Genomic DNA, 25,107 nt, shown 5'->3' on the forward strand with positions numbered 1-25,107 from the left:
AATGAAGAACTGTCACAGCTTTTGACATGACTCTGTCTAGGGGGTGGGTTTCTGCTGCTGGTTGTTAATGATGGCAAACACAATGAGTGGGAAGGGCCATGACAAGACAATAGGCGGTCGCAATGTTGTTGTATTTTCAATTCTGCTGAGTAAATGTTAGCAACAGACAGAGGCACAGATTTTACACATGTCTCTTTAAGTTTACTTTTCTTGAAAACTTGAATAGAGAATAGAATAATCAGCACTGGCCGATGGCCAATCATATTGGGTGCCTTATACCACACAAATAACATAATTACATGAGCTGTTCTAGAAAGGAAGTTAACAGTGATCACATCACTCATACTCCCTTTCGCTGCTTTCTAGGAACACATCAGAAGTAGAACAGTGGTTGCAGTTGCAGGAGGAGAGATACAGTATAACAGACGCTGATCAAGAAATGAGGTCCTCTATTTGTTAATGTTATATGATCATTCTGTGACGTTATATTGACCACAGATTTCAGGCAGTTGCTCAGCAGCACTTCGAGGAGCTAAACCTGACCAAACAGTTGAAATAAAGCGTCGTCCTCCTTTCTCCCCCTTCTCCTGTCTTCCTAGGCTCGCCTCTCCTGCTGTTTGCCAACCGCCGCGATGTGCGTCTGGTGGATGCGCAGGGTGCAAGGGGCGAGTCGGCAGTGGTGGTGAGCGACCTGGAGGACGCGGCGGCGGTGGACTTCCTGTACGCCGAGGGCCTGATATTCTGGACCGACGTCAGCGAGGAGGCCATCAAACAGACCCACTGGAACCAGTCGACCAACTGTAAGGCTGCTCCACTTAAATCCCTCATGTTGATTTGTTCACTCTGTAAGGATGCTCTGCTTGTCCATTCTCTTTGACTTATTCACCCGGTAAGGCTGCTCTTTTACTAATGCAAGCATCTTCACTTGTTATTCACTCTGTAAGGCTGCTCAAGACCCTTCCTCACTTATTCACTCTGTAAGGCTGCTCAAGACCCTTCCTCACTTATTCACTGTGTAAGGCTGCTCCACACCCCTACTCACTTATTCACTCTGTAAGGCTGCTCCACACCCCTACTCACTTATTCACTGTGTAAGGCTGCTCCACACCCCTACTCACTTATTCACTCTGTAAGGCTGCTCCAGACCCTTCCTCACTTATTCACTCTGTAAGGCTGCTCCACACCCCTACTCACTTATTCACTCTGTAAGGCTGCTCCAGACCCTTCCTCACTTATTCACTCTGTAAGGCTGCTCCACACCCCTACTCACTTATTCACTCTGTAAGGCTGCTCCACACCCCTACTCACTTATTCACTCTGTAAGGCTGCTCCACCGTCATCTCCCCTTCACTATTTTATTGGTAACAGAGGTTTTAGTGAAGCCAGGAGAGACTGTTACAATAGTTAAATCACCCAGACTAGTTTGGTCTTTTAACTTCAGACAGATGAATAGACTAACTTAATCATTAATAGTTCAATCATATATTATACATATACTGTTGATAACTGTTAATGTTACATCGTTTCGCTTGCCATCTACCTATTAACAATTCTCAGATAATGTCAAAAGGTGAATGGTTCCCATTCAACCCACATTCAGTTTCTCTTTGTTGTATTATAGACTGGTGCAAACTCTGTGTTTGCTCACCAGACCAGATCAAAGTGTGATGGTTGTGCACAACACTGACACAACCTTTGCATGCTCTTGTACACCAAAGTAAATATTTGAGAAGAACACAACACAATGTTGGTCCGGATCTTTCACTTTACTATTTATATGAACATATGAATAACTACACTACAACCTGATTGTTCTGCCGTGCTGTGTGTGAACGTATTTGTACATCAACCTTTTCTTATTTTGCTATGATGATTCTCAACGAATACTTTTTAAGATCAAACTTGGCAACCTAAGATATCATTTAGTGTATCACATTATCTGTGAGTCTATATATTTCCCATTAGTTATGGCCAAGAACATTATTAGACATAATTAAATCTAGTGGTTGATTCAGGTTTTATACATTAAAATCCCTGCTGTGTTGTTATTGCATACAGGCAGATTGGGCAAGCTGATTACTCTCATCAGATTGTAGCTTTGGTCTCTATGCTGATAATAAAATCTAAATGGCTGGTTTAAGAGATTTCTGAATGCAGGATCTTCGCCTTGCAAATTCCTTTGATGTGTTTAACAATGGCACACATGCAGCTGTTTGCCTTGATTGTTCCTGTGTTCACTCTCACTGCCCCACATGTTCATCTGGTCTCTCTTTCACCCTCACTGCCCCACATGTTCATCTGGTCTCTCTTTCACCCTCACTGCTCCAAGTGAGGGTGAAAGGTCTTTCGCACTCTGGTCTTTCTTTCACCCTCACTGCCCCAAGTGTCATCTGGTCTCTCTTTCACCCTCACCGCCCCACATGTTCATCTGGTCTCTCTTTCACCCTCACTGCCCCACATGTTCATCTGGTCTCTCTTTCACCCTCACTGCCCCACATGTTCATCTGGTCTCTCTTTCACCCTCACTGCCCCACATGTTCATCTGGTCTTTCTTTCACCCTCACTGCCCCAAGTGTCATCTGGTCTCTCTTTCACCCTCACTGCCCCACATGTTCATCTGGTCTCTCTTTCACCCTCACTGCTCCAAGTGTTCATCTGGTCTTTCTTTCACCCTCACTGCCCCAAGTGTCATCTGGTCTCTCTTTCACCCTCACTGCCCCACATGTTCATCTGGTCTCTCTTTCACCCTCACCGCCCCACATGTTCATCTGGTCTCTCTTTCACTCTCACTGCTCCAAGTGTTCATCTGGTCTCTCTTTCACTCTCACTGCCCCACATGTTCATCTGGTCTCTCTTTTCTCTCTGAAGCGTTTAAGGAAGCACTCGGGACCGGCCAGACTGCTGTTGTATCAGGATTGGATAGTCCAGACGGCCTGGCATGTGATTGGCTGGGCAGAAAGCTTTATTGGACGGACTCAGAAACCAATCGGATTGAAGTGGCCAATCTGGATGGAAGTTCGAGGAAAGTCCTGTTTTGGCAAGACCTGGACCAGCCCAGGGCAATAGCTCTAAACCCTGCCCACCGGTAAAAATTAATATATTTACATTTCTGCTTCCTCTCTCCATCATGTTCCTTCTTTCTTACATACAATTATTACAAATAGTCCATAGGAATGGAAACAAACCCATGCCAAATTATAGAAATGAGACACATGCATGCAAGCACACACACATGCATGCAAGCACACACACACACACACACACATACGCGCGCACACATACACACATGCAAGTACACACACACACACACACACACACGCATGCAAGCACACACACACATACACACACACACATGCATGCAAGCACACACACATGCATGCAAGCACACACACACACACACACACACATACGCGCGCACACATACACACATGCAAGTACACACACACACACACATGCATGCATGCAAGCACACACACACACACACACACACACACACACACACACACACACACACACACACACACACACACACACACACAAATGTATTTCAAGTAGTCACCTTAAAAAAACTAGGGTAAACTTGGGTTACTTATTTTATGTATTCACTTTACCTGTATTGAAGGTTAACCCCTCTCCTTTAGTTCAAACTCATCTCCTAATATATTTGACGTATGTAATGTGTTTTCAAACATTACATGGATGCTAACAAGATGTCTCTTGTGTGTTCCAGCTCCATGTACTGGACAGACTGGGGGGAGGATCCCAGGATCGAGCGGGCGGGGATGGATGGCAGCAACAGGTACTGTGATTAAGACCTGACTGGAGAAACAAATCCACTACGTTTTCCTTAGTCTCTCCTCCCTTCTATTCCTGCTATTGGACGATGGGTCCTTAAATAAGTTTTTTTGTATGCCGCTTACCCTACGGTCATACCGTCCTTCCATTTTCAATAAATGTGCACACACATTATGTGTGATTTTACGTAATGTCCCTTTATTATGTTGTTGCCTCAAAGTTGTATTTAGAAGTTGCACACATTCATGTTTGCATTTCTTTCTTCATTGACTCAATTGAAAAGATAGCGGGAAGAGAATAATCTAAATCTACTGCCGAATTGTCACCGAACCAACCAATGAAAATATGCATTAAGTTGAATTCTGCTCTTCTTTTTTTGCTGTCGGGAGTATTTTATGCTGGCCAGGACTCCCTGCTCATGCCACCATGTGCTGGTGGCATGGTGGTCAATTAATGCTTTGAAACTGACGCTATGCTTGGATTGTTTTGTTCTTCCTTTGCCAGGGAAGTGATTGTGGTGAGAGAGATATACTGGCCCAATGGTCTGACCATTGACTTGGTGGAGCAGAAGCTGTATTGGGCAGATGCAAAGCTCAGCTTCATCCACAAAGCTAACCTAGATGGATCTGCACGGTAAGATTCTCTATGGTGCTCTGTTTCTGACTTGAACTGTGGTGCCTTCTGATGGGAATTTAACACGGGTTGTTCTCGTAGTTCTCAAGTTCTCAGGTTCTTCGGAAAACAAGATATAAGAGTCATAGGTATTTAGCAAAATGCAAAGCTATTCTTTCATTTGAAATAAGAAAAATATACACACACACACACACACACATGCATGCACACACACACGCACACACACACACACACACACACACACACACACACACACACACACACACACACACACACACACACATACCCATACACATCCACTAAATCGGTAGTGTGAGTCTGACATTACGACGGAAAGAGAGAGATGGTGGTGGGGGTAGCTATCCAAACCAAAAACATATGGAGGCCCCAATCATAACATACATTGGCCCATTGCACAGCCCCTTACCATTTCTATCTCTCTCTCAATTCCAAATTTGTCAAGCGCTTCAGCCCTATTTTCAAGAGTTACAACATGTCTCTAGTTGTTTTGAGAAGCAGTTAGCAGACAGGCCAGGGAGCCACTGGTCAAGGTTCATTGGGATCATTTTGGACCCACCCTTTTTTTTTTAAAACCTTTCCTTGCACCGTCTACTAAAACACTATGATTGAGTGTTTGAGTGTATTTAAACATTTAAACGTAAGATGTTTTAAAAGGACATGGCAAATAGGCTGGATGATAGTAACATAATAACCACCATCTTCGTGGAGAATTCTGCAATAAATCGACAGAAGTTGTAAAAGTATATATTGTATATAGTATAGAGTTGATGGTACACATGAATACAAACCCAGAACATGCTGCCAAACAGTACAGAGTAGACATACATCCATACATACATACATATATACCATATTGAATGCAGTTGTGTATTTGTCAAAAGGCATCAAATATTACGTATAGTAAAATACACTGAGGATAAATGAAAGACCACAGATAGCTCTCTTTTGATCGGGTCCGAAATTAGGATTAATGCAGGCAAATTTCAGCTTTATTGATATTCTATATCAATAAAACACACTTGCTTGTTTCTTTAAATGTGCTTGTGTGTATCAGGCATTGGGTTCAGGTTGTAAGCATTGAGCGAGATAGTCGCACACACTCACACACGTACACAAAGTCAAGAAAACATCCAAAGCTCAGCTTGACCTGTATACGCATGGCATACACATTTACTAAATGTACCAAAAATGTAAGTTATCGCGGTACTAATCCAAGGTCAACTAAATATAAGGTAATTTGGGGACATTCTACATGTGTATGACTATGTGCCCCGCCCCCCACGCAGTGAGCCGGTGGTGGAGGGCACCCTGACCCACCCGTTTGCCCTGACGCTGTCTGGGGAGACCTTGTACTGGACAGACTGGCAGACACGCTCCATCCATGCCTGCAACAAGCACAACGGAGCAGAGGCCCGGGAGATTCTGAACGGCATTTACTCTCCCATGGATATCCAAGTGCTGGGACCTCAGAGACAACCCTACAGTATGTTGTGTGTGTGTGTGTGTGTGTGTGTGTTCCTGTGCTGTATTTCTTACACCAGACACTGGGGAGGTACCGGTCCTCCACCACCACAGGGCTTCGTTTAGTAGAGTTCAGGGGATAGTAAAACACTCCTGCTCAATATGACCATGTCAAGCCTTTTTAGGATTATTTTTTTTACTAATAGCTGAAAAAATAGGATTTTCCATTGCTTTTTACTTCCAATTAAGTATTTTCTCTCTATTTCTGACTGTCTCTCTCTCTCTCTCCATACCCTTTCTCTGTCTTTACCCCCTGCCCCACCACCGTTCTAGTTCATACGCCATGCAGTGACAGAAACGGTGGTTGTAGCCACCTCTGCCTGTTGTCTCCAGTTGAGCCCTTCTACAGCTGTGCTTGCCCCACGGGAGTGCAGCTCAGACAGGATGGAAAAACGTGCAAACCTGGTACGTACAATCACAGCGACCGCTCTCCCGAACCAACCTTAAAAGAAGCCACAGAGAAAAAGTCACGCACAAACCAGCACCCATAAACTCACCGAGGCAAACTGGTGCCGGAACTAAATCACATGTGTCTTTTTCAATTGATCATCAATCTACTGTCAATTGAATTTAGGAGAGCTAAAGATGGGGTGTGTCAAATTAGTAATTTATGATGAGCTGACCTTCCTCTAAGCCCCGCCATAGAAAGGCCACTGTCCAATCCTACGTTAGCAACCGTAACTAGGTGCGGGAGGCATTTCAAGCTTTCCGAAATAAAACTATATCTTGACTTACCCCGCTGTGAGAGAACATTAATGTTGCTGTATATGTTTGTCCTGCACGTGAACTGTCAAGCTGTGTGTGTATGACCCCTGCGTTGGGGCGCTGAACTTTTCTCTCACTCTGAAGGCCCTCCACATTCACATTACTGCACCGACAAATGAAATTGCGGTGTAGCCCTCAAATGCATATTCTAGGGCTTTTTTTCTACTTATTCCAGAAAGTTGCTATTATTGCCATTGGAATATTTGTCACTGATATTGTGGACAAAGCACAATATTCACATGCTTGACAGGCGTAGCAACAGTAACAAAGGGGGGCAAAGGGGGTTGAATTACTTTTATGTAATTTTGCAACAAGCGTCTGTCTTCATTATTTTGCATAGATTAGTTATGTATCTCATTGTAATGAATGCGTTATGAGCAGCATTGCCAATACAGTGTTGCTAACTAATGAGTTGTTTAATCAGAGCTGTAATCCAAAACTGACAAAAACTGATCAGCAGCCATATTGATCCCACAGTAATTAAACAATTAGACGGTTTTTTGCCTAGCTCACAAAAGCATGTGTATGTGTGTGTGTGTGTGTGTGTGTGTGTGTGTGTGTGTGTGTGTGTGTGTGTGTTTCCTATAGGCTATGTGAGTGTATTGTGCTTGAATGAGCGATGTAGTCCAATCCGAAAGCTGCTGTTGACAATTAACACAACAATACCCCATTGTTGAAAAATGGGGTGTGTGTGTGTGTGTGTGTGCTGTTTAAGTGTGTGAATGACAATGAGCAAGCACCCAGGCCTCTTAATTTGTTGTGCTTGGCTGGTTAAATTGAAGGCATTTGTTATTGTGGTGGCAGTGTGTGTGTGTGTGTGTGTGTGTGTGTGTGTGTGTGTGTGTGTGTGTGTGTGTGTGCATGATTTTATGTGTGTGTGTGTGTGTGTGTGTTTGTGTGTTGGGGGGGTTCTTAAGGCTCAAGTTGAGTGAAGCGAGGAGAAGATCACAGCCAATGCTCCTCCCTCTTTCTTTTGCCTTCCATTTCCCTCTCTCGCAATGTTCATTTATTCCGCCCTCGGTCCAGTGGCTCTGTTTAAAGACGGCAGCATTCTGTCTATGTCACATCTGATTGGCATCAGGAATGCCCATTTCTGATTGGTTAGCTGGGCTGCATCTGTCCTGCAAACATTCAAAGCATTTTTTTCCCTCACACTCCTGGTGTCCATGGGGGGAGAGGGAGTTGGAGATAGACAGAGGTAGATGTATTAGCTGGCTAGTGACTTCTAGAGACAACAAAGAAAAGAAAGGCTGGGGAGAAAGTGCTTTGAACCAAATGATATATAACATAGTCAGAGCCAATACAAAGGCTAAAGCTGTGTGTGTGTGTGTGTGTGTGTGTTGTGATATAATTGGTCCCTCTAAATCAGACCGAGCGGCAAAACAAAAGAACCTCCAGAGGGTTCTTGGGAAGGTTGTTTTTGTGCTTTGATTGGCCAGGACAAAAAAACAAATCTTTACACTCAAACCCGTGAAACTCTCTCTCCAACCCCCTTTTCACCGCGCCATGGGGGCTGCAAGCCTATCCAGTAGACTACTCAATTTTGTCCTTAAGTTGAACTGTTTTAAGACATAAAACAGAATGTCCACCAGACCCAAGCCTATGTCACGCCTGCCTTGGGCCTGCCTTTTTATTGCCATTGTATTGGCATAAAATATGTGAACATTTTTGTAGGATAGACTATGCTGGCTATGCCCAAAATAAGAACTTATTAAAGCTGTACTATATAAATATATATGTACTTAAATCATTGCAAGCATACATTTTGTTGAAAAGGATTAGAAATGATGTATAATAATTATAAATAATGTGAAAACCCAGCGGTCTAAAGGAACTGCTTGAGCAAAGGAAAGGAACTTGCTTCCCTTGGCCTCCACCCTAATGCCCTCATTAAAAGATTCAGCTAGGGTCCAGATTTTCCGGCCATGGATCTCCACAGACTACCTGGTAGTAGGGAAAATCATTTGCAATAAGTTTGATTGATTAATGCGATAAATTAAGGCATGGGTGGATGGTTATGTGGGCTATAACACCTCAGGTTATAAATCTCCTCAGGTTATATATTTTCTTTTGCACAATATAATATAAAATACATTTATATTATTTCTGTCATAAATAATCTCATATTTCCCACTATAAACATGCTATAATGTGCTATAACATGCCATATTTAGGCTTTATATGTGGTTTAACATCTTACATCTGTAAATCACCACCTGTTGTACTTCTGTATGATTAGAAGATGGATTCCAACAGTTTCCTTGCTTTATTGAATTACTCCAAGATGCTCCTTAATCCTTATGGAGAAAACATATGCTGAAGGCGTTTTATAGTGTGCATTTCCCAGTTGACCAGGAGACATGAAGCATGTGTCTAACTGCTGTCGCTGATCATACTCTGTCCAGGAGCGGAGCAGGTTCTGCTGCTGGCCCGGCGGACCGACCTGAGGAGGATCTCCCTAGACCTGCCCGACTTCACTGATATCGTGCTACAGGTGCTCAAACATGTACACACTCATACACACACACATACACACACACACACACACACACACACACAGACACACACACTAATATCTGAAAGTTGAATCAACATCTGCTAGGTAAAGGACTTGGAACAGGGCATAGTGCTTACCAAGTATGTGCGCAGCAGCACATGCACATTCACACACTCCCTTGACCACGGGCTGCTGTTGTCTCCTGCCCCAGGTCGAGGACATCCGGCACGCCATCGCCATAGACTACGACCCCGTGGACGGTCACGTGTACTGGACCGACGACGAGGTCAAGGCCATCCGGCGATCCCGCATCGACGGAAGCGAAGCCACCACCTTGGTCAGCACGGAGCTCAACCACCCCGACGGCATCGCCGTGGACTGGGTGGCCCGCAACCTGTACTGGACCGACACAGGCACGGACCGGATCGAGGTACAGTATTGGGTTTCGACATCGCTCTGGGGGTAAGCACGGTTGTTTCGCACGTCATACTGTGATCTCACACGCATCTCAACCTGTGCTATCCAAAGGTCACAAGGCTCAACGGAACCTCCCGCAAGATTCTGATTTCTGAAAATCTGGATGAACCGCGGGCGATAGTCCTGGACCCTGTCAGTGGGTAAGTGTGTGTGCTCTTTGGACGGGTCTCTTTGTGTAAATTGATTTTGGTGTTTCGAGGACGTATCCCCTCCCTGCATACACATACACATTTTTCACCACTCCTTCTCCGTATTCCTCTAGCTTCATGTACTGGACCGACTGGGGCGAACGACCCCAGATAGAGAGAGCCAACCTGGATGGATCGGAGCGTCTGGTGCTGCTCAACACGTCTCTGGGCTGGCCCAACGGGCTGGCCATAGACCACGCTGCTGGGAAGCTGTACTGGGGAGACGCCAAGACAGACAAGATAGAGGTACGCTCCTGCTGGGCTAGCACTTGTTTCCTGTACTTTCTGGTACCAATGTCTGCATTCATACCAGGTGTCCTGAATTTCCCTCCAGGATAAGGTAACCTTAGCAGGGTTGTCCTCACGGCCGAATGGTTAGGAGTTACTTGTGGATACAATCCCAGTTCCACCACATTGTTACCACCGCGTTGTTTACCACGCAGCAGTGAGGGGAAGTGGGCCCACACCTCTAGTAATGCAATGGTCATGGATCACTGGCTGAATTTCCATTTCTCACCATTTAAAAGTGCTGATCTCTGTCTATCTCTCTGTCTTCTTGGCACCTCCCTTCTCCGTGCTCTGCATCCCCCACTCCCTTATGATCTGTTTAAGGCTGGAAGGACAAATGTTAATGGCCCTTTTGTGGAGATTCTCACTGTTATTGTTGCTGCAATGATTTGAGCAGAAGATGTATGCATTATTTTTGCCTGTGTGTGTGCATGTGTGTGTGTTGTTGCGTGTTCAAAGGGAAGGTTCATATTGAAGTCATGCAGGCATGAGTGTGGATTTCAAAGTCCATCTGTTGTGAAGCTGAAGGCGTGTTGTCATTGACTGAGATGGCTCAGATAGTTGGGAACCTCATAGGCTTTGTTAAATATCCAAGGGCACACACTGATGGTCACATGTTTTTTTGAACTGGAAAGTGTTCAAATACATAATTATTTAATGTATAAATATTTGCTGGGGATGCCAGCAAGAAAGTAAATGGCATCAACCACTTAACATTGTAAGGAATGATAAATGACTGACATGCAGACTAAGGCCTATTTCTCATTTAACCAGTGAATTGTGAAGTTCTTTCATAGCCATTCTCTCCTCCTTTTCCCCCTCTTGTTCTGTTTTCAACTCTCTTTTTAGTTTTTTTCTTAAGAAATCCGACTCTTCAATTGCCACCTCCCTCACCCCAAACTCCACCCCTCCCACCTCAAAACCTCCTCCACCCCACTTCATGGTGAAAGAAAATAGCTTCTGAAGTCGCCGCACTCAGACCCCCTCCTTTGAAAAGATGTGTGTGTGTGTGTGCCCGCTTGTGTGTGTGTGTGTATGTGTGTGTGTGTGTGTGTGTGTGTGTGTGTGTGTGTGTGTGTGTGTGAGAGAGAGAGCTTGTGTGTGTATGTCTCTGTTGGCCACTTTGATGGATGTATTGCCTTCTTTATACGCACACACACCCACACACACACACACACACACACACACACACACACACACACACACACACACACACAAAATGTCTGCTTTGTTGTGCGATTATGCAGATTTATTGCACATGGCACATTCATTCACTCGGCAGAGTAATAAGGTATTTTGCAATGTATTTTTATCGGTCTGTATGTCTGTCCAGCTTCCAATCCAATCTTCTGTCTAAAATGTTAAAATACAGATAATGTATCAGATGCCAATCTGATACATTATCTGTATTTTTAACATTTTAGATAGAAGATTGAAATTCACAGAACAACCATTACTATTATGGTTGTCCTTTAAAATGGTCCACTGCTGCTGGTCTGTGTAATCTATTACATTAACTACAGGAGTGAAATTGAGTTGCAATTGTCATCCTCTGAAATCTTCCTACACATTGCATGGGTACCTGTATGAGAACAACACAGAAAACTTTAGCAGGTTTTGAATCCGCCATCAACTGACATGAGAAAAGCATCCATGTGTGGTCATTAAGCTGCAATGCAAACACCATCGAGCAGTTTGATTTACCCATTAAAGGTGCTGTAGGTAGGATTTTAGTGCTGTAAAGGGAGAGAGCAGGAGAGATCAAGATTTTTGAAACAACCAAAAGAGTGGGAGCAGAGAGGGAGGCTCTCTACTCCCTCCGTCCCTCCGTTTCTCCTCCATTGAGAAGTGTTGTATTCAAGCACCTGTGAATGACAGGCGAGATGGATTCCCAGAACCAATCAGGCTAAAGATGCCCTAACATATTAATTTCCTGATACAGAAGCAGGCATGGTCAACCAGAGCAGAAATCCTCACAAAGCATTTCACTCACTAATAGCTATTCCACTTCTAAATAAATTAAATCGTACTTACGGCACCTTTTGATATCAACATTTGACATTGAAATAGCTTTACTGGACAGCATACTTCATGCTACAGTACTCTTGACATTCTTCCAACCATCCCTCCCTATAATTGCATAGACGAGAGTCTATCAATAAAGATTACAATTAGAGATTTAGTTTCAGGTCTTGTTGGAGTTCATTGTCCCCTTTCTGCTGCATGAAACACGATGAATGACATTGCTTTGCAAAACCTTACGGCCTCCTTTTAAAACACTGTCCTTGATAATGATGAGACCCAGCAGCCAATCTAAGGACAGTATACACCTACACATACACACCATTCTCACTCTCACACACACACACACACACACACACACACACACACACACGCAAACAGTTGGGCAAAAACTGTGGTGACCTCTCTTGCTCGCACACACACACACACACACACACACACACACACACACACACACACACACACACACACACACACACACATTTTGGCAAGCTGACAAAAAATATTTAGTCCAGCCTGTTGTTGTCATTATAAGTGTATTAACCTTTTCAAAAATGCTTGTGTGCCTGTGTGCATGTGCGCTTGTGTGAGATTGTGTGTAGGTAAGGCACTCAGGATGGAAAAAATGCCAAAAAACACCTTGTCATTGCTCAGAGTTTCCACAGTCTCCTGCCATGTCTCCATCGCGCTGTAAGAAAACACAAAGCAGTGTCTGTGACTCTCATTTGGACATCAGCTCTCTCGCTCTCCTCGTCTCCTCTAATGCGGAGGGAAGATGTTGCTTCGCGAGACAACTGCTCGTTGCACATTTTCTTTCCCCTTTTTGTCGGGCTGGTGACATTCAACATTGCTTGATTGTCTTTCTGCTATGTAAACACAACTTGGTTCACATTGAAACTGTAGTGGCTGTAACACCACTCGGACCACACACGGAGACAATATTAACAGTGCCACAGCAGACTAAACAAGCATCGTCACAAACAACGTTTCTGACTCACTAGTAGTTCTCATGTAGGTTTTTTCAGTTTTTGGTTATGCTACGTATACGAGTGCTCCTTTTGACTAGATTCCAAGCTAGGAATTTGAACGTACTGTCAGAGTTGGATGTGTCAACAGTATCATCTGATCCTGGAGTTTTATCTGGCCAATGTTGCTTCTTGCCTTTGTGAACTGAGGGGAAAGAGTCGCTTGCGGTTATTTGGGAGGTTCATATTGCATTTATTTAAATACTCACATTTTCAATAATGGTAAAAGCATATGTTGGACGAAACAAATAAGAATTGATTGAATTTGAATGTCACTTAAACTTTTCTTTAAGTTTGAAAATACATCTGGAGATATTCAAGACTGTTTCAAGAAAGTTGAGAATCATACTCATCTTGAGTATGATTTGATGGTCTCCACAAAACCTTTATATATACAGTATATATATGGATTTGTGGAGATTTCTGGAAGTTTATGTCCCTTGCTTGAGTTTTGATATTGTTTCTTTTGAAAAGCTACAGATGGCCTGAAGCTTTATCTTTAGACTGAAACGAACTGTGTGTGAACCAGCATACATATTTCTCTGGTGGTTGGGTTGGCTGTGACTTGGTATTTAGTTATGTGTAGTAGTGTGTGTGCACTCATGTGTCAGTGTGTGAACTGTCCTGCAAGGGTCTGACTTCTCCCTGTGTAGATGTGGACTTCATTGTTTATCGGCCCGCCCCATCCCCTCTCTCTCTCTCTCTCACTCTCTGTCTCTCTCTCTCTATCTCTCTCGCTCTCGCTCTCTCTCTTTCCCTGTCTCTCTGCCTTTTTGTCTCCCCTTTTCATACCTCTCAGCCCATCAAAAACAAGACGTTCTCACACCGCAAAATACAACATAAAGGAGCCAGATTCGGTCTCCCACCGCATAATTCTTTCTGAAAAAGCTGGCAGAGAGCAGAGTGAGGAGAGGGCAGAGAAAAGGCGTCACCCGGCCGTCTTTTCACAGGGATGGCCATGTCTAATTGTGTCACTGTGATAAATGAATAGGTTTTTTTCCTTGTTTCTTTATTTTGCAAAGGAACCCCCTCCTCTGCAAAATAAAGAAACAGGGGGAAAAAATCTATCAGGAACCCCCTCCTTCCCCTGGACCAGAGGCCCAGCTGAAGCAGGAGCTGGGGGAGGAGTAGGAGCAGTAGGAGCTGGGGGAGCAGGAGGAGCTGGGGGAGCAGGAGGAGCAGTAGGAGCTGGGGGAGCTGGGGGAGCAGGAGGAGCTGGGGGAGGAGTAGGAGGAGTAGGAGCTGGGGGAGGAGTAGGGGCAGTAGGAGCAGGGAGAGCAGGAGGAGCTGGGGGAGCAGGAGGTATTATTGATTTTCTTCTGTCATTTAAAGGGTAACAAAATAATATATATATATATTTTTCACCAAAAATAGTTGCCAATAATAGTTAAGAATTAAGGGAGGACGTCTAGTTCATGGAATTTATGACAAATCCTAATGTTCCGGTTTGCAATAAATCTCTGAAACATTGTTTGTGTGCGTGTGGGTGTGTTTGTGTGTGTGTGTGTGTGTGTGTGTGTGTGTGTGTTGTGAACAGAGAATCCACTGTCTGTTGGTAGCCATGCGTTACTGTGCCTTCCGCACCCCCTCCGCACACACACACACACACGCACACACACACACACATAACACACACACACCCCTTTTCTGCTTCTCTCTTTCAATTTCAAATTGTTTGCCACCCAACTTCTATTCCCTTTTTTCTGGACTTTTCTTCATTCCATATCTTTCAACTACTCTGGGCCCTTCTATTTAGTTTACTTAATTTTAAGTTAACCTATTATTTTCTCCCTCTTCCCTTCCTTCCTTGACCCCCTCTTGCTAATGTTACCCTCTCTCCTTCCTCCCTCCCCCTCTTTCTTTCTTTCTTTCTTTTTTTCTCTTGGCTAGCAGGTTATATGTCTGTCTGTGTGTTCCCATTGTTGGTGCTCATGCCTCTGCAAACCTTTGTTGAAACATGCAGCATGTTACGGTGGCGCGCATTGCTTTGAGCTGGCTGAAGAGAAAGCATCATGCATGGATCTATACATTGGCAGAATTTCATAATGTGTAATGAAAGTGTAATGACAACCAATCCACTACTAAATTTTGACACCAGAACCAGTATGGGCATGCAATATGATGTGCATTGTTTTCTTCATCCATATGAGAAGTCAGGATCTCGTAGTGAAACACTATAAAACACAAAATACTGTAGCTGAAGCATACATGCACATATGGTGACGCGTGTGCTGCTGAGGGGCTAAAATAAAAGGCAGTGTCTTTAGTCTCACAGTCGAACCCTGCACAGACTGCAGGGTTCAGGGGAGAAATGGGCACAGGCCGTAATTGTAGCCCTCTCAATAGCAACTCTCTCACACACACACACACACACACACACACACACACACACACACACACACACACACACAGGCAGATGCATAGACAAAGCTGAAAGACACAGGATAGGAAGTCAGGCTCTTGAATGTCAGATTGGTTAATAGGAACAATATGCACGTGTGTGTATGTGTGAGTGTCAGATTCCAGGGTATCATGTCAAGGTTTTGTTTTCATTTTATTGTTGATGGTTGGTGGCATGCATATTTGGCAAAATGAGTGGTTGGCAAAATGCATGGGTGACATCATGCATGCTTAACGATACGCAGGAGGGCCACATTAATGGTCACCGTGATGTGCCTACTTTCATTACGATCCCACGATTCCTGGCCCCCTATTATCAATCATCTTTAATCTGGATACAATCTACACTCAGCTATTTCTCTTGCCTAAATGCAACTATGCTTCCCCATAACTATGGGCCTCCCCATAACTAATTCACTCCTTTAGACCGGCCCCCCAGTGTCCATTCATCACAACTGTGGAAGGAGCATGGCGGATGAATGTTATCCGTCCTATTCTGGGGTAACCTGCTCTGACCATCCCTTCCTCCATCCCCTTCCAGGTCATCAATGTGGACGGGAGCAACAGACTGACCCTGCTGGAGGACAAGCTGCCCCATATCTTTGGCTTCACGCTGCTGGGTGACTACATCTACTGGACTGACTGGCAGCGGCGCAGCATCGAGCGGGTGCACAAGGCCACGGCCGTGAGGGAGATCATCATTGACCAGCTGCCCGACCTGATGGGCCTCAAGGCCACCAAAGTGACCGAGGCACATGGTGAGGAGGAGGAGGAGGAGGAGGTGGAGGATGGACACTGTCAGTTCAATGAATCTGCCCATTTTCTTCTACATTTGTAGCGGCAGCAATGGCCACCTGTTTATGAGGCGACTGCTGCTACACTTTTCCTCCGTGGCCTAATGACCCCCGAAGGTTTGGGGAAATGAAGGCCCCTTAAACAACAAAATTGTGTCAAACATTCACATCAGTTGCGGCATCCGTTATGGCATCAGTTACAACTACGACATCAGTTATAGCATCAGTTAGGGCATCACTTACGGCATCAGTTACGACGTGAATATGCAGCATTTTCCAAACATCGCAGCAGTGTTAAAGAAGGATGGATTCAACCCTCAACCTCATATAGTCAGTGAATACGAGTGTAACAATTGAATCCTCTAAATACTTTGGATAGTTTGATGAAAGTATGGAGGTATTTTCATCAAAATATCCAATCTATTTAAGGATTAAATTGTTATGGAGTTGGATTTTTATCCATCCGTAAATTGGTGTAGCGAAGGGCAGATTATGATAATTGGGTTTTAATTAATGCCTCCATGTTTTGGAGAGTTTAGTTTTTGAGGTTTCTCAGTTCGATAACTAAAAGTAGGCTATCTCTCTTTCGACGGAACAAAACTGTTGCGGGGAACTGTTGCTGTTGATACAACTGTGAATTTGATCAAAAGCAACCTTAAGTCACGTCCCCCAGTGCAAGTAAACATTGGCTTGTAGTGCCAACTGCTGTCGAGATGAATGATCAATACATATAACAGATAGCGATAATTATATGTCTATAAATGTAGTTTACCGCTATAGATGCCATAAGAGCACTTTGTGTGATTTCCTGCATGTCAAAGTGAACAAAAAACTGTTTGTTCAGTCCCACAGTTCCTATACTTTTGGAAGTACTACCCCCTTAGCAGGGACTTTTTTATTATTAACAAAAGGTAACAAATGCAAGAGGTAAAATTTGTCCATAACAAGTACCTCATTGCAATGAAGGGAATTTTTATTCCTGACTTGTGTGATTTGTTCAGGTACTAACGGCTGTGCAGCTGAGAATGGAGGCTGCAGTCACCTGTGTTTCTGGCACGCCCAAGGGGCCCGCTGTGCCTGCCCCATGGGCCTGGAGCTGCTGTCAGACCTGCAGACCTGCGTGGTGCCCGAGGCGTTCCTGCTCTTCACAAACAGGTGCCATTACCTCATCATTATCTCATCATCAAACAATGTAGACGCATGTATAAATCAATGTAGCCCAATGGTCTGCTTTAATGTGTGTAAATGTGTGTCTTTCCAGGGATAGTATTAGAAGTATATCACTGGGTACCAACAGTAATGATGTGGCTATTCCTCTGACCGGAGTCAAAGAGGCGTCGGCTCTCGACTTTGACGTCTCTGAGAACAGAATATACTGGACAGATATCCAGTCTAAGGTGGGTTGTGTGTTTCACTCCTTTAACACACAGAGAGTGTACCTCGATGTAAACTTTGTGTGTTACAATATCCTCCTTAAAAATTCCCATTCGTCATCCGTCCCACAGACAATCAGCAGAGCGTACATGAACGGCAGCTCTCTAGAGCACGTCATTGAGTTTGGCTTGGACTACCCGGAGGGGATGGCCGTGGACTGGATGGGCCGCAACATCTACTGGGCCGACACGGGTACAAACCGCATCGAGGTGGCCCGGCTCGATGGCCAGTACCGCCAGGTTCTGGTGTGCAAGGACTTGGAGAACCCACGCTCACTGGACAACCCACGATCCTTAGCCTTGGATCCAGCCAATGGGTAAGGCATCCAGATGGACACACAACTATGGGTTGACATATAAAATATATTTTTCTGTATGCTATCAATGGAACACTAAGCGTGGTGGACAATTGATGACGAAAAACAATTCCAACCCAAACAATATAAGAAGTTTAATAATATTATATCATATGAAGCTGAGACCATATCCCTCTGTAGCTCAAACTTGCCGAACTAGAGGCAAAACCAATCAAGAACAACCACTTTCATTTTACAACCAAAAAGGATGTCTTACCTTTGTTGTTTTTGTCCATGATCACATAAAACCATCGTGAACTTATAAGCCAGTGTCTGGGCACCATTTTGCTGCTAAACATGGTGTTTACAATCAATCTATAGTAGATAAGAGAGGGTTTCAGAGGATATGCCTCAGATTAGAACACACGTTCTTCATCGCCATCTGGTGGCCGTATGGTGCAACTGTGAGGGTTTAGCTTTTAGCAAAGGTTTGTGTCTCATCAAGTTTATATTGTCAATTGCGCATTGGATTTATTGATTTATTTAGAGATGTCGCCCAAACCTTCCTTTACTAAGACTTATCTATCTTTGCTCTACTTGCTCTCACTTTATTGGCATCAAATATGCTTACGCTTATGCTGTGAGTGATCTAGCTTTATTCACTCCGCTTTAATCACCTTGATCATTACACTTGCACAACAATCTCAATCACAGGTGTTATCTTTCTTTTGGTTCGAAGATAAAATATTATAACCCTTGCAGTTGTGGGAATATACTCTATTTACTTATGTTATTTTCTGAAAAAAACTCCAAAATAGGCCTTGTGATGAAAAGGTTGAGAAAATTAAGCTGCCAAACAACTCCTTTTCTTTGTACATTCAGAGTGGTGTATATTGTCATGTAATAACTGGCACACCACCACACTTTCCAGCTGTGTGTCACTAGTAAGATTGTGTCCTGGTTTTATGGATCTACATTTTTATTGGTTGAACTAATCTGGTAGCTATGAGGTACTCATGGGGGTGGAAAAACGGGAAGGCAGTAATTCACAGCTAAGTCAAGTTGTATAAACAGAGCTGTTACAATGGCACCATCTGTAGTCACACCACACCTGCATTTAATGTCTTACCTCATGACGCTATGACCTCATTTGTCTGCCTCCTCACTCTCTCGGGCAGGATAAAGTAACTAGAGTGTAGCTGTGTCACCCTAGTGGAATGCAGGTTTTTTTTTCAATCCAACCTCTATTATAAAAAGGTCCAATGTTTCAGATATGAAACAGTGTATACGTGTTTGTGTGTGTGTGTGTGTGTGTGTGTGTGTGTGTGTGTGTGTGTGTGTGTGTGTGTGTGTGTGTGTGTGTGTGTGTGTGTGTGTGTGTGTGTGAATTTGCTGCATAATCATTGTGTGTAACTCATCCAGGTGTCATGAAGTTATTCCAGGAGATGTCATTATGTTGAGCTGTCAACACATACACCCTGGGGCATTTTCTCACACACACACACACACACACACACACACACACACACACACACACACACACACACACACACACACACACACACACACACACACACACACATTTAAAGTCACCATATACACACACAGAGTAACTGTCTTGCTTATCATTCCCTGATCCCAATCCCGATCACTTTTGGAATCAAAACAAAATTAAACGTTAATGTTAATGGACAAATGTCTTGGTTAAGACGTGAGAAAGAAATAAACCAATTTGTTCTCTCCTCCCTCTAGCTATATGTACTGGACGGAGTGGGGCGGGCGGCCGCGGATCGCCAGGGCATACATGGATGGCAGCGTCATCGGGACCCTGGTGGATAAAGTGGGCCGGGCCAACGGACTCACCATAGATTACCTGGACCACCGGCTGTACTGGACCGACCTGGACACGTGCATGATCGAGAGCACCAACATGCAGGGTATTGACACACACACACACACACACACACTGACACACATACTCACTTACACACACACACTCACATGCGCCGTTTTCTTTCTTGCTGTTTTGGTTTCCATGTCTTCCAGCATGGTTATGAGTCTCTAATGGCTCTGGCTCTCCTGCAGGTCTTCAGAGGGAGATCGTAGTGGATGAACTCCCTCAGCCCTTCGGTCTGACCCAGTATCGGGACTTCATCTACTGGACCGATTTCAACCTGCGAAGCATCGAGCGAGCGGACAAGCGCAGCGGACTCAACCGCACTGTGGTGCTGCAGGTGAGGAGCCCACTCTGGGTCCTTATTTAGCTCCCCCTTGTGTGTCTCAAGGTTTCCTTGCGGGAGGCAAGGCCTAGAGCTCAGATGAAATCCTGTAGCTTTCTTCAGGACAGCTAATTAATAGACGCCTGAAGATTAGTTAACTAGTGTGCAATGAATTTTTCTCCTCCCTACGAAAGAGCCTTTTATAACTCCAAATGCGTAGAAAGTGTATTGAGAACATATGATCGCATCCCCTTCCCCAGGGCCAGCTGGAGTTGATGCTGGATATCCTGGTGTTCCACTCGTCCAGGCAGGACGGAGCCAACGACTGCTCCCTGAACAACGGAGACTGCACCCATCTGTGTCTGGCCACACCCGCCGGTGCCCAGTGCCGCTGTGCCTCCCACTACACCCTGGATTCTGACCGGCACAACTGCAGCTGTAGGTCTCCCTGTTCATATCCCCTGGTAACAGGATTAAAGAGGTGCTGCCTGCAAGCATCTGGGAGTGAAAATCCATAAGAGAGAGCAAACTATTCTCAGCTTGTTTGGATAATGGGGGACATCATGGGACTGGTTTGAGAATTTTTCAGAAAAATGTCAGCTATTAATTGATGTTACACAAGCATTATTTTGATAACTCTTTAGCAAATAATGACAGTTGCCCAGTAACTATAGTTAAAAAGTAGGTGTGTTGGCTAAAGGGATGGCTAACTACGGACAACAACCAATTGGTCAATGTTGCCCTTTGAATATGTTATCTTTATTTTTTGGTCTTGGTTCTGGTGTTAAGCATTCTTATATTTTCAAAACATTTTTATAGGACACAGGCTCTAAGTGCATAGATCTTGCATATCTAATTGGATCGGGACCTCTGAATCACATGTTGTATTGTCTAATGTGGAACAGACAGGGAACTGACGCACAATAATCAAATTAAACCAAACTATTTAGCGATTGGCTGATTAATCGGCTTTGGCTTTTCTTATTAATGTATAACCAAATTACTTGAGGTTTTTTTTCAATGCATTGTTCTGGATTCCTCTCCCTCTCCGCAGCTCCCTCCAGCTTCCTGCTGTTCAGCCAGAAGTCGAGCATCAGCCGCATGGTCCTGGGGGAGCAGAGCCCGGACATCATCCTGCCCATCCACGTGCTGAAGAACATCCGCGCCGTGAGCTACGACCCACTGGACAGAATGGTGTACTGGCTGGACGGACGGCAGAACATCCGGCGGGCCCGCGACGACGGAACCATGGTACTGACCGGTGGATGGAGTGGGAAAAAAACTACAGACGTGCTCTACATTCCTGCTTTGTCGATGACAAATGACTTACCCCGCGTCAATCAATCAGAGCTCCACAAGCGACCCCTGGGAGAATGCAGATTGCAGAGTGCTATTTGTCTTGCTGCCATCACTAGGTTTGAGTGAGAGCAGAAATCACTAAAACAGTGAGAGAGTGGCCAATCATGCAACTAAATATTTTTCTACGACTTCAGACTTCTGCAAGTCTACTAAACAGGGATGATGAATAAATGAAGCACAACAATAATTCAGATAGAGCTCTGAACACATGAATTGCCACGTGTATATATAATATGATGCATAACTCCCGCGTGTTTGCCTTCCTTTCCTGCAGTCGTCCACAGTGGTGAGTGGGGGTGCGGCCCAGCCGCCAGAGAAGCAGCCTCACGACCTGAGCCTGGACGCATACAGCCGCCACGTGTACTGGACCTGCGAGAGCTCCAACACCATCAACGCCCAGCGCATGGACGGGCACGCCGTGGGCGTGGTCCTCAAGGACGACACAGACAAGCCCCGCGCCATCGTGGTCAACGCCGAGAAAGGGTGAGCAGAAGGATCCCGGAGCTTAAGTTATTTAAGCACAAAGCACAGAGATAGTCGGTTGATGTTTGTAGCATGACCCTGAAAAAGATATAGGATCAGGTTGTTTCAACGGAGCACAAATGTATTGGCACCGGGTTTTTTTCTGCGCGCTTCATATAGGATTCAATTCGATTTTGGACGCAACATTTCGAAAACAGTCCTTTAGCTTCAGTGGATGGATCTACTCTTTATATACAATTTAAAATATTTTTATTTGTTATTTTTTGTAAAACAGAACCCATAGAAATGTTGGAAAGCCTTTGACCTAGCCATGAGCACAAACAACTGCAATACCAGCCTGAATAAAAAAAATGAGTCCTAAAATCAACTTTAGTTTTACTTTTTAATGAATAACAAATTGAATACTTTTTTTTTTACAATGCATTGTTTTGGATTTCTCTCCCTCTCCTTGGTGTTGATCCTAAAAATACTTTAAAAAAAGTGTGTGTGTGTATTTGTCAGTCTACCATGCTGTGTGTTCCCTGGTGACACTCCCTCTGTTGGTAGGTACATGTATTTCACCACGGTGCAGGAGCGCTCGGCCAAGATCGAGGGGGCCAGCCTGGACGGCACGGAAAGGGAGTCCCTGTTCACCACAGGGCTGATCCGGCCCGTGGCTCTGGCTCTGGACAACAAGCTGGCCAAGCTGTTCTGGGTGGACGCTGACCTCAAGCGCATCGAGAGCAGTGACCTCACGGGTAAATGCTGCCTTCCACTTCGGTGTTGATTTATGTTCTGAACTTTATTACCTTTTTCACATTGAGGTTTGAATATAGTTTGGGAGCAGTAAAACGCTTATGTGAATACTATGAGATAATAAAAAATTATAATATAATTATGAATTAAATGTAATTCCCTGTGATAAATAATGTCAACTAAATTAGATACACAATCTAGAGACGAGTAACATTTGAAAATATAAATAATAAATTGCTTATGAATCCATACGCTGGTCCACTTATAGTGGACCAGTTTCTTAGTTTCTCTTTATTATCACAATATTATTTTGCACTTGGCTCGTCTGGCCCTCGTGTTCGTTTAGTGTCCCCAACCTGGCAACCTGTGTGAGCTTCAAGTCTGGGGAGGAGGGGGGGAGGCAACTCTCCAATCCTGGGAAGTTGGACTGCAGTACCCATTTTAAACTCTGTGTCAATGTAACACAGTGTACCTTTAGGTATCAATTTATAGCTTCAGATCAAATAAGATAAAAAGCTAAATAAATGACACAGTGAGGTGTATGGTCTGGCTTCATTAAATTGAAACATTCGCTGTTTACATTCACCACCATTCACTCAGTTCAAAATGCAAAACATGTTGATTTTCTTAATTCCACCTGTATAGTACACACAGTTACCTGTATCACCTGGGTCTTTCTCTCGCTCTCTTGCCAGGAGCCAATCGTGTCGTCCTGCAGGACTCCAACATCCTGCAGCCCATGGGGCTCAGCATCCTGGGGGACCACCTGTACTGGATAGACCGCCAGCAGCAGATGATCGAGAGGGTGGACAAAGTGAGCGGAGACAGGCGCACCCGCATCCAGGGCCGCATCTCCTACCTGACTTCCATACACGCCGTGGAGGAGATGGACCCGCTGGAGTTTGGTACGGAACAATACTCGTAGCGTAGGTTTAGCTTTGCGCAGCCATGAGGTTACTTTTGCTGATATCGTTACACATAATTACCAACTGAAGATGGCAGCTCAAATTATGTACAAGTGCAATCCTGGAAGATGATTCCTGCGCATGTGAGACAAGATGTCATGGAACAACATTTGTCTCGATCAGCGTCCCATTTAAACCACGTTACAAGCCAGTGACTAATGTCGACCTTGAGTGTTTCTGGGCTGAAGCCAAAGGTTCTCTCATGGTTAGGACTGAAAAAAGAACAGAAAAAGAAGCAATCCTAGCTTTCACGTGAAGGAGCAAATAGGGCCAATGTTATTGACACCTCGGACAACAACGGTGAATGTGGTTTTTTCTCTCTTCCCAGCATCTCATCCATGTTCCCGCGACAACGGTGGCTGCTCTCACATCTGCATCGCCAAGGGTGACGGGACTCCGCGCTGCTCCTGTCCCATGCACCTGGTGCTCCTGCAGGACCTGCTTAACTGTGGAGGTAACAGCCTCAGGATGGCCGCTGTTTAAAGTGCCTAACAAATTTAACCTCTGTGGTTGAATAGATTAAAGACTTTCTTTATTTTTATCAAATTAAATCGATTATTTTCTCAGAATATAATCACCCAGTTGCCGGTTAACTCACAATGTCGCCAAAGAGACATATTTGTTAAAAGAAGCTGAAATCAACATTAATATTCATTATTTGTATTTAAGATATCCTGTGAGGGAAATTTTGTGATAGAGCAGCAAAAGATAGAGACAGAGACGGAAACAATGCAAATCAGAGCAAAACACCACTTCCCCCCTCGGGTTCAAATGCATCCGCCTTTGTATCTCACTCTGCCTCCCGCCCTCCCCACCCCTCCCTCCCCCTCCAGAGCCCCCCACCTGCTCCACGGAGCAGTTCACCTGCTCCACGGGGGACATCGACTGCATCCCCAAGGCGTGGCGCTGCGACGGCTTCGCCGAGTGCGACGACAACAGCGACGAGGAGGGCTGCCCCGTGTGCCTGCAGTCCCAGTTCCAGTGCGACAAGGGCGGCTGCGTGGACGGCCCGCTGCGCTGCAACGGGGAGCCCGACTGCACCGACCACTCGGACGAACTCGACTGTGATGGTAAGTTCACACACACACACACACACACACACACACACACACACACACACACACACACAGGCCACAACACCAACTTCATCCACAATCAAATTAAATGAAGGTGTGCAGCAGGTGAATCAAG

At 44.7% G+C, this 25,107-nt stretch overlaps 1 protein-coding gene across 1 annotated transcript in view; it reads left to right on the forward strand.

Annotated features, from left to right (window-relative positions):
• lrp5 (low density lipoprotein receptor-related protein 5) overlaps nt 1–25,107 on the forward strand; it is a 37,273-nt gene that overhangs the window by 4,694 nt on the left and 7,472 nt on the right. The window contains exons 2-24 of the mRNA XM_084476745.1: nt 600–800; nt 2,869–3,085; nt 3,731–3,799; nt 4,300–4,428; nt 5,736–5,932; nt 6,244–6,375; nt 9,141–9,229; nt 9,444–9,662; nt 9,761–9,849; nt 9,972–10,143; nt 16,174–16,390; nt 17,428–17,581; nt 17,688–17,823; nt 17,932–18,176; nt 19,908–20,092; nt 20,241–20,389; nt 20,635–20,812; nt 21,429–21,625; nt 22,008–22,216; nt 22,763–22,953; nt 23,647–23,856; nt 24,245–24,370; nt 24,750–24,986. Of these exons, the coding sequence (XP_084332871.1) occupies nt 600–800; nt 2,869–3,085; nt 3,731–3,799; nt 4,300–4,428; nt 5,736–5,932; nt 6,244–6,375; nt 9,141–9,229; nt 9,444–9,662; nt 9,761–9,849; nt 9,972–10,143; nt 16,174–16,390; nt 17,428–17,581; nt 17,688–17,823; nt 17,932–18,176; nt 19,908–20,092; nt 20,241–20,389; nt 20,635–20,812; nt 21,429–21,625; nt 22,008–22,216; nt 22,763–22,953; nt 23,647–23,856; nt 24,245–24,370; nt 24,750–24,986 (3,948 nt within the window). The remainder of the gene's footprint in view (nt 1–599; nt 801–2,868; nt 3,086–3,730; nt 3,800–4,299; nt 4,429–5,735; nt 5,933–6,243; nt 6,376–9,140; nt 9,230–9,443; nt 9,663–9,760; nt 9,850–9,971; nt 10,144–16,173; nt 16,391–17,427; nt 17,582–17,687; nt 17,824–17,931; nt 18,177–19,907; nt 20,093–20,240; nt 20,390–20,634; nt 20,813–21,428; nt 21,626–22,007; nt 22,217–22,762; nt 22,954–23,646; nt 23,857–24,244; nt 24,371–24,749; nt 24,987–25,107) is intronic.

The sequence above is a fragment of the Micromesistius poutassou genome, assembly GCF_964030765.1.
Source record: "Micromesistius poutassou genome assembly, chromosome: 13".
NCBI classification, from domain to species: Eukaryota; Metazoa; Chordata; class Actinopteri; order Gadiformes; family Gadidae; genus Micromesistius; species Micromesistius poutassou.